Here is a 12,245-nt window from a genome sequence, read left to right as displayed (position 1 = left end):
TGACCATGGCTGTAAAACTTAGCAGCTGTTTGATTTTATGAGCCTCAATTTTCCTATCTGGAAGGCACATCTGACCATGACACTCCTGTCCTGAGACTTCTGAGAGCGCCATTCCCAGCTCTGCCTCAGGTAAAGAATGAACTGCTGTTTGGCAAGCCCTCATTGTATCACATAACCCTGGGATCACAGCAATGACTGGTTCAGGGAGGTCCTGGACAGGCTTTTCACAGTTGGGTGCAGTTTCTAGGCCTCTAACGTGAAGATATTTAGAGCAAGAAAGACATGCATCCATGAGCTGGAAATTCTCAACTTTTCCACAGGCCATTTTCTAGTTCATGAGACACAGATATGAGGAAAATACTCTTACTTATTACTAATTAGGGCTTTGAACCACATCCTATACACATTGTTTTATCTTACGAGATGAATGAGGACTTTGGTGAGCTCTCATGTAAGGCGTGAAGCAGTGTTTGGAAGAATAGGAAACATGGACTGTGCATCACACTTCCCTAGAGTGCTACCTGAAATCCAGATTCCTGGCTCTACCATAGATTCAGGAAATTAGGACGATGTAGCCAGAATTAGATATTTTTGAAAAATTAGTGATTAGTGAGCATTTCTGGCCTAAAGTAAAAGCAGTTTGGGTGGCTCCTTTAGGCCTCTTTCTTCTGAGACCATGTCCTTATATTTGAAATGCTTGTTCCTCGATGCCGTAAAGAAAAAGCACTTGAACATAAATTTATTTAGTAAGGCCATTTTTACTTCCTGCAGAAAGGGTGCACTTGCCAGCAGTTTTTCCATGACAGTATACAGAACAAAGGAGACAGGGTCATTTATAACCTGACGCGTTCACCCTACTGCTGTGTCCGGTTTCCATTGGCTGGAACGGGACCTCACATTCTGCATTTGTCCCGATTGGCTAGCAACTTAGAACTTTTTAAAAGAGGCAAAGGTAGAGGAGAACAAAGGAAGGAGGAAGTAACTTGTGGAATGCTGAGAAAGGTAAAAATACTTTTAAATAGGGAAGAGGAACAGGCTATGACCTAATGCTTGGACCAGTATACACATGCCAGGGCAAATATTTAGGCTAAATTGTAGGAGCTAAGAGCATAAAGTACATTGATTTCTTTATCACGGCTAGCAGATATTTAAGAATGTTAGCACAGGTCTTTGAATAAATTTTGCTTCTAAGAGAAGTTACTATTTATTTCTTATTAGATGGGGAGGAAAGTCTTTGAAGAGGAACCTCTACTTTACTTTTTACACTTACTTTGGTCTTACTGCTCCCAAACCAGTGGAGGAGGCTCAAGGTTTCTGGAAAAGGAAGGGATACAGTCAAGTAAACAATACTATGTGAAAATTTTAGAAAACCAAAAACAATTTTTTTTTTTTTATGGGAAAAGAGTTCAAGGAGAAAAAAAGGAAGGCACTTCAAGTTTTAGGAAAAACAATGACATCTGTAAGATAACATAATAGTTGAAGTAAAAAGCAAACTCAGAAATACGGGAGTAACATGAAAGTAGCAAAACTCTCCCTGGAGGAGGAAACTGCAGTAGGAAGGTTGAATTTCAGTATTATTCAAATTGATATTATGTTCACTTTTTATTTTAATAAAAAATCAAAGAATATTTCTATTTGTTTAGAAATAGTTTCAGTTGTGTAAGCACATCAAAACATGAAAACAAAAATTATCTTTATATCTCTCACACATTTATTTAAAGTTTGTCTTACCAGGATCATAATATTTAGCTTGAGGTTTTCTAAAAAATGTCACGAAGTATGAATTTTAAAAATTTGTCCCTGGTAATATTGCAAGGGTATAGGGCTATTAGAAGAAAACTAGATTTCCACTCTGCTTCTGAAAGGCAGTTCTGATAACAAAAGTTAGGTGATTATCTGGCCAGGAAACAGGAGCTTTGATCCTCTGGAACTGTACTAAACAACTCAGAGTGAATGAATCAGGCCCCAGGGTGACAGGAAGAATTCAGTAATTTCTCTGTGATTGTTTTCTTTCAGGCCTAATCTCACAAATGTTTTAGTCTCTGTTATCATATTTTTACATGTGTTTGCTTCATAAATGCTAACTGCTTTTATGCTAATAAAAAGGGGTTCTTCTATTCTTCTATTTGAATTGCCTAATAAAGGCAATCAAGGCACCATTGCCGAAGGAACTCAGTCATTGACTATACATAGATATGTATATTCTCTATTATCTATCAATCTATCATCTTTCTCTCTTTCCTTCCTTCCTTTCTTTCCTTCTTTCTCTTTCTTTTCTTTCTTTCCTTCTTTCTTTCTCTCTCTCTTTCTCTCTTTCTCTTCTCTCTTTCTTTCTTTCTTTCTTTCTTTCTTCAGTTCTGATTGCTACAAAAAATGCCATAGACTGGTAGCTTCAACAATATACATTTATTTTCTACAATTCTAAAGGTTGGGAAGTCCAAGATAAAGGCAAATTCTGTTTCTTGTGAGAACTCTTTTCCTGGCTTACAGATAGTTACCTTCTTGGTATACCTTCACATGGCAATTAGAGAAAGCACTGGTATTTCTTCTTCTTCTTATAAAGGCACAAATCCCATCGTGGGGGTTTCAGCTTCATGACTTCATCTAAACTTAATCACCTCCCCTAAGCCCCACCTCCTAATACCATCACATTGGGAGTTAGGGCTTCAAAATATGAATTTTTGGGAGGGACACAAACATTCAGTCCACAACTCTATCATCTGTCTATCTATCTATCTATCTATCTATCTATCTATCTATCTATCTATCTATCTATCTATCTGTGCATCTAATCTATCCATCCATCCATCTATCCATCCCTATGTATAGAACAAATTACAACAATGGCTTGTAAGTCATTTCTCCATATTATTTCATTTTATCCTTTCAAAAATCTTGTGAGATAAACAGGCCATAGTAAAAGTACTGATTTCACTGAGACTCTTGAAGGTTGAGTCAACTGTAATTACACAACTAGTAAATAGTGGAGGAAGGAATTCCACTCACATATTCTCTGTCCTCCTTTTCTCTATCCCTCCCTCCCAATTGCTGACTTCATTCCAGCCACTTTTCCTTACTAACTGCTCCATGAGGACACCAGGGATCCTTCCTCTGAGCCTTTGCAATGACCACTCCTATTATCTGGAATGGTCTTTGCTCATGTATCTGGCTCAACTGCTTCTCTCTAGAGTTTAAATTTACCTTCCCAGTGAGGCTTGTCCATAGTGTAAACTGAAACCCCTGCTTCTCTATCTACCATCTCAATCTGCCATGTACTTCTTTATTTTCCATAGCATTTGTTACAGGCTAATTTACCAGATAATTTCCATGTTTGTTGCTTCTTCTCTCCCTCTCAACTAGAATGTAGGGTCCACAAAATTGGGAATTTTGCCTTTCTGTCCATGACTAGAGAGAACTGTCCCAGAGGTAGGGTCAGCCAAGTTAACAGTCAAGCCAGAGAGGGTACAGCTGATGATACACACAGGTTTCCTCTACCCTCTATACAGTGTAGAAGACCACTAAAATACAGTGCCGTTCTGCTGGGCTCATCTGCTCCACTCACCAACAAACACACTCTCTCTCTCTGTGTTTCTCTCTCTCTCTGTTTCTTTCTCTCTCTCTCTCTCTCTCTCTGTAGTTTTGGGCCTCCAGCTTCTGCAGGGAGAGAGCAGGTTGAGTTTAACTTGAGGGAACTGAGCCTGTTCCTCTTGGAAAAAATGTCAATTTATGAGAACTGTATGTGGAGGAAGATTGCTTCTTATTCCTTGAGACCCCTGATAGAAGTAAGAAATGAGTTAGTGGCTCCTATGAAGGCCTTGGCAGGTACAAGTGTCACTAGTAGCTGCTTTCCATCACAGGCACAGTTGCTCTGACCAGGGCCATCCAAACACAAGTATTTAACTAACAATGCTGGCTCCTCTAGGCTGGGCACAGTGGGAGGCCGAGGCGGGTGGATCACCTGAGGTCAGGAGTTTGAAATCAGCCTGACCAATAAGGTGGAACCCCGTCTCTGCCACAATTACAAAAATTAGCCAGGTGTGGTGGCATATGCCTGTACTCCCAGCTACTCGGGAGGCTAAGAAAGGAGAATTTCTTGAACCCAGGAGGTGGAGGTTGCAGTGAGCCAAGATCATGCCACTGCACTCCAGCCTGGGGGAAGCCTCTGTCTCAAAAACAAACAAACAAACAAACAAACAACAAAACAAAAACAATGCTGGTTCCTCTAAAGTCAAAAGGAGCACCTTGGGCAGGTCCATAGTATTTTACTGAAAGGGAGACTAAAGGTTTCTCCCTATGAATGTCTGGGGTTATCTCCTATTGCACCACCTGCATTTAGCCAGGTGGGTCTCAGGTGCTTTGCGTGAATGGGAGACCAAAAGCACAACCAGTCACAGCCATTGGGTTGCTGTCTCTCATCGCATGGTTTGTGCTTTGTCCAGGTGGGCCCCAGGTGATTTGCTGATACATGGGCACATGAGGGCCTCCCATCAAATGAATGTTGGCACTCCTGGAAGATGTATATCTGTGTGTTTTGTCCAGATGGGCCCTAGGTATTTTGTTGGTAGGTGGATACACAAGGACCTCCAATTAAAGATATGTTGGCATTCACTACAGATGTACCACCTATGTTTTGTCCAGGTGGACCCCATGTTTACTGATGGAGAAAGGGAGCACAAGGGCCTCCAACCACAGGGATGTTGTTGTCGCCTCCTGGTGCACAACCTGAGTTCTGGAGAGGTACATGGCAGGCGCTTGGCATGAAGGTGAAACTGGAAGCATGACCATACAAAGGGATAATGCTGGTGTTTACAACCACAACTGATGTGGTGTGGTCAGGTGAACCACAGGTGCTTTTATGGAAGTTGGAAACAGACATGTCTCCTAACATATGTTTCTTGTTCATAGTGGTGGGTGCTTGAAGTGTAGAATTTTTTCTCTGTCCATGTGTGCTGCAGGATGCACTGTTGAAAAGCAGGAACACAAGGGCCTCCAACCATGGGTTTGGTGCCATCCCCTCCCATACTGCTGCCTGAATTCTGGGTAGGTTGGTCCAAACCAGGAATGTAGGTGGCAGCAGAAGTATATCCAAATACAGGAATGTTGTTAGCCCCTTGTGGTACAGCAGCCATGCTGTGGCCAGCTGGGTCCCAGGCTACTCGACCAAATGGGAAAACAGAAGTGGTGCTGGGTGTCCCACTCTGTTCTTGTCCAGTGCTGAATTCTCCTGATGTGGAACTGGGGCCTGGGGCAGACATGGTGAATCCAATCCTCCCACCATCCATAGGGGTTCCAGGTCCCATAATCACTTGTGGGCCTGGAATAGTATTTCCAACCAGTGAGGTGCTGTCTCCAGTGCCAGGCATCCCAGTGGCAACTCTAAATCCAGAAGTCTTTGCTGTGCCACTGGGGAAAGCACTTGCGTTGTGACTCTTGGCTGGCTCGGCATTAATAGGTGTGCCCAATGCAGAATATGGTGATGTTAACTCTGCAAAACCTGGTGGAATTATGCTGCCACTCAGTGGCTGGGCTGAGGGAGATGGTAAGCCTATAGCTGGTGCTGGGGTTGCTGGATTCCCCAGAATAAAAGAACTGTCAGACTTCTGCTGCCCATCAGTGGCCCCAAGTGTGGAATGAGAGATGGATTCTGTATTTAAAGGATGGCTGGAAGTTGTGACTGGTTTCCTGCCTGCCTGTGCAGGAAAACTGGTGGAGACTTGGGCTGAAGCAATGTTGTCACTGTGTAGTATGTTCCCAGAACCAGGAAGCCCCACATAAAATCGGATGTACTCTTTCCTGGAGACAAAGGTAGACTGCAAGATGACAGTTTTGGAAGGAGGGGTGGTATTCATAGCACTGGTGTCAATGGCAGGCTTGGCTAATGATGCTGCAGAGGCATTGCTCACTAAAGTGGAGGTGTCTGGAGGAACCATGATAGGAAGGCTCAGAAAATCATGGGCACTGGGGAGAGAGGTTTTCTGCTGTAGCCCATCAGGGGCCCCAAATTTGGGCTGAGGGGTGGCTCCTGGATTTAAAGCATAGTTGGAAGTTGTAGTTGTTCCCCTGACTGACTGTGCAGGCAAACTGGTGGAAGCTTGGACTGAGGCAATGTTGCCACTGGGTCGTGTGTTCCCAGAACCAGGAAGCCCCAGGTAAAATGGGAGGTACTTCTTCTTGGAGACAGAGGCAGACTGCAAGATGACACCCTTGGAGGGAGGAGTGGTATTCATAGGATTGGTTTCAATGGGAGGCTTGGATGATGATGCTGTAGAGGCACTGTTCACTAAAGTGGAGGTGACTGGAGGAGCAATGAGGGGAAGGCTCAGAAAAACACAGGCACTGGGGAGAGAAGCTTTCTGCTGCTGCCCATCAGGAGCCCCAGATTTGGGCTGAGGGGTGGCTTCTTTTCCAAAGAATTGGTTAAAATTTGGGGTAATACTGTGGAATATAAATGGAAGTGGGGATGCGTAGACTGATGTCTTTCCTGTGTGCCTCTGCTCTGCACTGCAATGTATTTGGGAATTTGGGAGCGAGCTCACCCTGGAGCTTAGGGAAGATGTGAAAATAACAACCTGAGAAGGGGCAGTAGTATCCATGTTAACTACTTCAGGGTCTACCGCAGTCTCTGAGGTTAGGTGGCCAGATGTATTTGTTGTGATAGTGGAAATGACTGATGTGGAATTCATAGGCTTGCTGGTGATAACTGAGGTCCTGGTGGAAGGGGCTGGAAGAAGAGTCAGGAAGGAAAGAGGAGGAGGGGAATCCACATGCATAGATATTGGGGACTCCCTTCTGACGGGAGGCTTGAAGAAGGGTGTGAGGCTAGGAGGTGTTGGGGGGTCAGAAATGGGAGGCGCTGCTCCTACGACTGAATGACAAGAGCCTCCTTTCTCATTAGATTGATCCCTCAAAAGGGGAACAAGGTCAGCAGGAAGAGCCAGAGAAGAGTTAGGGATTGTGAATGCTATTTTCTCATCCATTTTTGGTGTGGTGGAAAGTGGAGGGACAGGCAGAATGAGGGGTCCAGTAGCCAGGTCAGCCAAGTCAGGGATGGGCAAAGGAGCTGGGACCTGAGAAGTGTTAGTGTAAGTGGCAAGAGGCAGGGAGTCTGTAGTCTCCACAGGTGGGGAGAAGGAAGGGGCAGGTTGGGTGATGCTGCTGTTTGTCATGGTCTCTGTTTTATCCTCCAAGATTCTGCTATTCCTTTTATACTGAGGGCTCTTCTCCAAGGTGTGTAGGGTTCCCTCAACAGACAGGCAGGGGAGCTTAGCAGGTGGGGGAAGCTCACCTCGATCCCACAGCAATGGCAGTGAAGGGGGCAGCGGCAGCAGCAGTGGAATCGACATTTTCCTTTTGCAGGGCCTGTTGGGGGCAGCTCTGGGAGGAGCAGCGCTCCTTGGAGGAATACCGAAAGGCTTCCCATCAGGCATCCTCGTTCCGGACATCAGCGGAGTCGGCGAGCCTAGAGAGCTGGGCGGTGGCTCTTCACTCGGCACTTCCCCGGCCAACTTCTGCGGCAGCAGGGAGCAGCCCGCGCCTGGCTCAGGGGGCGCTGCTGCATCCGGATCAGGCTTTCCAAGATGCCGGGCACATCCGGCCTCGCTGTGTGTGCTGGGCGTGGCAGGGCCTTCCAAGCAGGAGCTCGCTGGAGACGCCTGGGCCTTCTCACTCACGCTGTTTTCTGAGAACTTGTGGTGGACATTTCCCTCCAGAGGCCCAGGGCTGCATAGGAAGGAGGCGCGGTCTTCCTGGGTGTCCTGGGACCTGGATGTGGACGATGCTTCTCCGCTGCTAAGGGGGGCCCTTTTCTCGTCATCCTCCCCTTTAATCTGCACCGGATCCTCATCCTTCTTCGCTCTTCTGGGCCCTTCTTGGGCCCGCACCGCGGTCTCCTCCGGGAGAGTGGCTCGGATGGGCTTCCTGGCCGTGACCGCCGCCTCAGGTGGTGAAGGCAGCAGGAGGGTGAACGCGCGGCTGGGAGGAGGAATCCTCACGGAGCTGGGGTGTCCAAACCTCGGGGGGTTCCGAGTAGGCAGCACGGGTGTCTTCCTCGTGGCCAGCCCCCAGCCCCCAGCCGGCAGGACCCCCAGAGGGGCGGCTGCAGCCCGCGGGAGAGGACACAGCCTCTTAGGGGCGACGAAGATGCCGCCTGGCGAAGGCCTGCGACGGGCATTCCGGCGGAACAAGCCACGGAAAGGGCGCGGGGTGGCTGCGGGATGAACCCGGCCGGGCTGGGAGGCGTCCCGGGCCAGGGGAGCGGGGGCGCCACGCCCTGGCCCTGGTACAGGCCGGCGGCGACACCCGGGTCTAAATTTACTAAGCAAATTGCCCATTTAGAGCTAGCCGTGCCTCCTACCGTACAACAGGGTGAGCAGTGGACTCGGCTCTCCTCAGCCACCGCCTCCTCTGGCGACGAAGCACAAACTGACTGGCTGGGCGCCTGCGACGCCTCCGCGAGGTTCCTCACAGAACCAGGGCGCACCAGCGGGGGCGCAAAAGGCAGGGGTCAGAGGGCAAAGGGTGACACCCTGTCGGCCCCGGCTGCCCCAGGACCCCCGGAAGCCCTGCTGCTGGTGGCAGGTGTTGCACCGCGTGGCCTCTGTGAGGGAACTGCTGGGGCCTGCGGGCCCATCGCCAGAGCTCTCGTCACCTGGGCGCCGGCTCTGCTTGTTCCTCAGCCCTGGCCCGGCGCTGTCGCACGCAGTGGCCCTGTGTCGGCCGTCCCCATTCCCCAGTTCACAGAGGGTACATCTGCTTGAAGTTGAGCACAGGACAACCCATATCCTGCCAGGCTCCTTCAGGACCTTGGCAGTGCCTCCGTGCTGCCTGGAGCCAGGTGTGCCTTCTCTATGGCGCCAGGGTCACCACCCAGGCCATGAGGGTTTCCGAGGAGGGGACATGGTGCCTTGTCCTGAGTAGATGTTACGCCCTACCACATCTCTTCCTGACAGGCGGGGCCTCTTCACTGCTTTTCTTTTCACAAATTTGTTTTAAACATTTAAGGCTGGGCGCGGTGGCTCATGCCTTTAATGCCAGCACTTTGTGAGGCCAAGGCGGGTGGATCACCTGAGGTCAGGAGTTCGAGACCAGCCTAACATGGTGAAACTCCGTCTCCACTAAAAATACAAAAATTAACTGGGCATGGTGGCGCACACTTGTAATCCCAGTTACTAGGGAGGCTGAGGCAGGAGAATCGTTTGAAAGCAGGAGGTGGAGGTTGCAGTGAATCGAGATCACCTCACTGCACTCCAGCCTGGGCGACAGAGCAAAACTGTCTCAAACAAAACAAAACCAAACCACACACACACACACACACACACCAAACAGCAGCAGCAACAACATTTAAGCCTTAGGCTGCTCCTCAGGTCATTGATATGGCAGTGGCCTCGCCAGTCTTCGAACCTGGGCTGTGTGATTCCAGAGCTTGTGCTCTGGCCTGTGTGCCTCCTTGTTATGGACACATCATGTATTCTCATTATTTTCTGTAGTCCTTAGGGTACCTAGCACACAGCACATCTGTACTAAGCACATGCATGCCTAGGGGGAAGCCCTTACTTCACCTCATAAGTTGATCATGGCAGGCACTGGACTCCAGTCTCCTCTGAAGACACGGGGCAGTGACCACCAACAGTCAGCAAAGCAGCATCCCATACTGTTCTTCTAATTGAGGCTTGCAGCCCAGATTTCCTTTTTGATCTAGTTTGAAGGATCTAAATATGTAAAGATTATAGTCCCGATCCATTTTGGCCTATCCTGAAAGAAATTCACCAGTGGATTAAACCAAATGGATAAACCAGTTCTCTGGCCCTCTTGGAATATGTTAGAAATTTGCAAGTTAGTAGTGGAGCAATGTATTTGATTAAAATATGATCAACACAATTTGGTCATTGTCAGCATGCCAGCGAGGTCCACTCTTTACTACACATTACTGTCACCTAAGTATAACTATACATATTCGTATGCCCAAGGATGGAGACTTAATATTGGTTGTTAGGACAAAGGAAATATGTGTTACTGTCTTAAGAGCTGGAAGTTTCAGCATGACAAGAAAGATCTGGAAAATCCTACACATGACCTTATCTAGTTTTAATCTTGTTTCTTTGGTTTATTTAACTGGACTGCTTTGCCCTCTTTGGGCTAATGTTGTGTGCCAGATATAGGACACGTGGAAGGTTCAGAACCAAGAATCAGAGATCAGAAAAAATATTTTAATGTATTTTTTAGTTCAAAAAATCGATTTAAAATAACATCAAGCCTAGTTAACATACTACAAAATCCATTTTATCCCTCTGCTCATATATTTTGTAGTATGTCAGAGTAAATGTGGGCTTCCATATCCAACAAAGCTTATGTTTCTAGGACACAAAGTTTTGCTCAGACCCAAATTTTGTTTCAAAAGAGGAGACATATTATAAGTCCTTCCTAACCTCTCAGGGAACAGAGAAATTGTTTAAAGTTGTGGCATTTAACTGTAATCTCTTGATATCATTTGAGGAGAGTTCAGTAAAAAATAATCTCTTGATTTAATTTGTTTGAACAAAAATAATCTGGTACAAATTTTGGACAAAGATTTCCTACAAGAACTCTGAAACAAGATGATCAAACGTCAGGCTAATTTGAAAACAATAAATTACAGCCATTTTCCCCCAAAGGGGAAAAATTCATTAAACAAATAATGAATATTGGGGTTTCAGGACAATAAAAGGAAATTTGGACAAGGGTACTCCAGAAAATTCCACCTCTTTATTTTTCTTGTCAAATGGGAATAGATGTTTTTTTTTGAATATAAAATCTTCCTTGTCCTTGTGAGGCAAAATAACATTAGATGGCAAATGGTTATTCTGAGATCATTTGACTTGACAGAAGCAAGCATGTTGAGATGAAATCTGTCAAGGCAAAATATTTTCCAAAAATTTAATTTAATAATTACATAAATATTATGATAATAGCAACAATTTATAATTGCCAGGTGAGATTACTTGTAATAACTTTTTAAAGCACCAATCTCCAATCATATCAAATGAATCTCTGGGTGGCCAGCTTTGTATAGAATTGTGGTAGTGACAATAAACCATACCTAGCACCCTGTGGTTGAACTATCTTGCCAACAATCCACTGTAAGTCATACAGAGGTAATGTGAGGACACACTGATTCTTCTGCACTTTACTGACTCATGAACCTCATTAAATGAACTTCTTTCCCTAAAATAATTTTGGTCTCCTCTCTCGTGAAGAAAAGTTATCTGAAAAAAGAATGTGGAATGTGGAGGAAAGAGACTTGATTCCAGTGAACGGTTTGCAAACTGCATCCTCTGGTGCAAAACAAAGGTGCATTCCAGAAAACAAAGGGAAGACTTGGGTTTTATAGCAAAAGTTCCCTGTCCAGGTTCCCACATAAGTTTCTTTAGGCAAATGAAGGTTTGAAACTGGCTTAGTTCTGGCCCTAGTGCAGTGGCTTACATCTGTAATCCCAGCAGTTTGGGAAGCCCAGGTGGGTGGATCACTTGAGATCAGGAGTTTGAGACCAGCCTGGGCAAACGGTGAAACCCTGTCTCTACTAAAACTCCAGAAAAAAAAAAAAAAAAAAAAAAATTAGCCGGGTGTGGTGGCACACACCTGTAATTCCAGCTACTTCGCTAGGTGAGGTGGCAGAGGTTGCAGTGAGGCGAGATCATGCCACTGCATTCCAGCCTGGGTGACAGAGTAAGACTCTGTCTCAAAAAAAAAAAAAAAAAAAAAGAGAGAGAGAGAGAAAGAAAGAAAGACATTGGCTTAGTTCCAATTGGCCAGTGCAGTTATAAACTCTAGTCAGCAAATGGCTTCTTGGCTCAATTTTAAATTTAGGCCCAGTTAGCCACACAGGATTCATTAAGAAGAATTGGCTCTTCCAGGTTCACATTTGTCCACATTCTTCCGCCCTTTACTGTAACCAGGGCTCAGCAAGGACAGACTGACTTTGTGCTGCTCTTTCTTAGCATAGCCTTTTCTTGGTTGTTTCATCTATTTCCCTTCCAGTTAACTTTTTTTCAGAAATGTATCAAGACCTTTCTACGGTTGATGACTTCCACAATCTCTTGGCTTTCATTGGTCTACTAAATTTTGGTACTCGTATACTTTTATTTAAGTACAATTTCAGGAGGAACACAAAGTAAATATGTGTTCCTGGTCTGTCACCTTGAACTGAAAGTTCCTGTTCATTCTGGAAGCCAAACTTCCCATAGGAGAAAACTACCCTTAGTATTAACAGA

The 12,245-nt window shown here is 45.9% G+C and overlaps 1 protein-coding gene across 1 annotated transcript; it reads right to left on the bottom strand.

Annotated features, from left to right (window-relative positions):
• Nucleotides 1-4,840: 4,840 nt before the first annotated feature.
• Nucleotides 4,841-8,330, bottom strand: NPAP1 (nuclear pore associated protein 1). Its single transcript, XM_017882355.1, has one exon. It carries the CDS (start codon nucleotides 8,328-8,330, stop codon nucleotides 4,854-4,856), a length of 3,477 nt encoding a protein of 1,158 aa, XP_017737844.1. The 3' UTR covers nucleotides 4,841-4,853.
• Nucleotides 8,331-12,245: the final 3,915 nt, after the last annotated feature.

The sequence above is a fragment of the Rhinopithecus bieti genome, unplaced genomic scaffold, assembly GCF_001698545.2.
Source record: "Rhinopithecus bieti isolate Rb0 unplaced genomic scaffold, ASM169854v2 scaffold_13247, whole genome shotgun sequence".
NCBI classification, from domain to species: domain Eukaryota; kingdom Metazoa; phylum Chordata; class Mammalia; order Primates; family Cercopithecidae; genus Rhinopithecus; species Rhinopithecus bieti.
Note: the sequence above shows the minus strand (reverse complement) of the source record. Positions and strands in the feature narration are given on the sequence as shown.

What these genes read in the sequence shown, in the direction of transcription:
- NPAP1 (XM_017882355.1), bottom strand. Translation starts at nt 8,330, where the DNA reads ATGGGCAATTTGCTTAGTAAATTTAGACCCGGGTGTCGCCGCCGGCCT.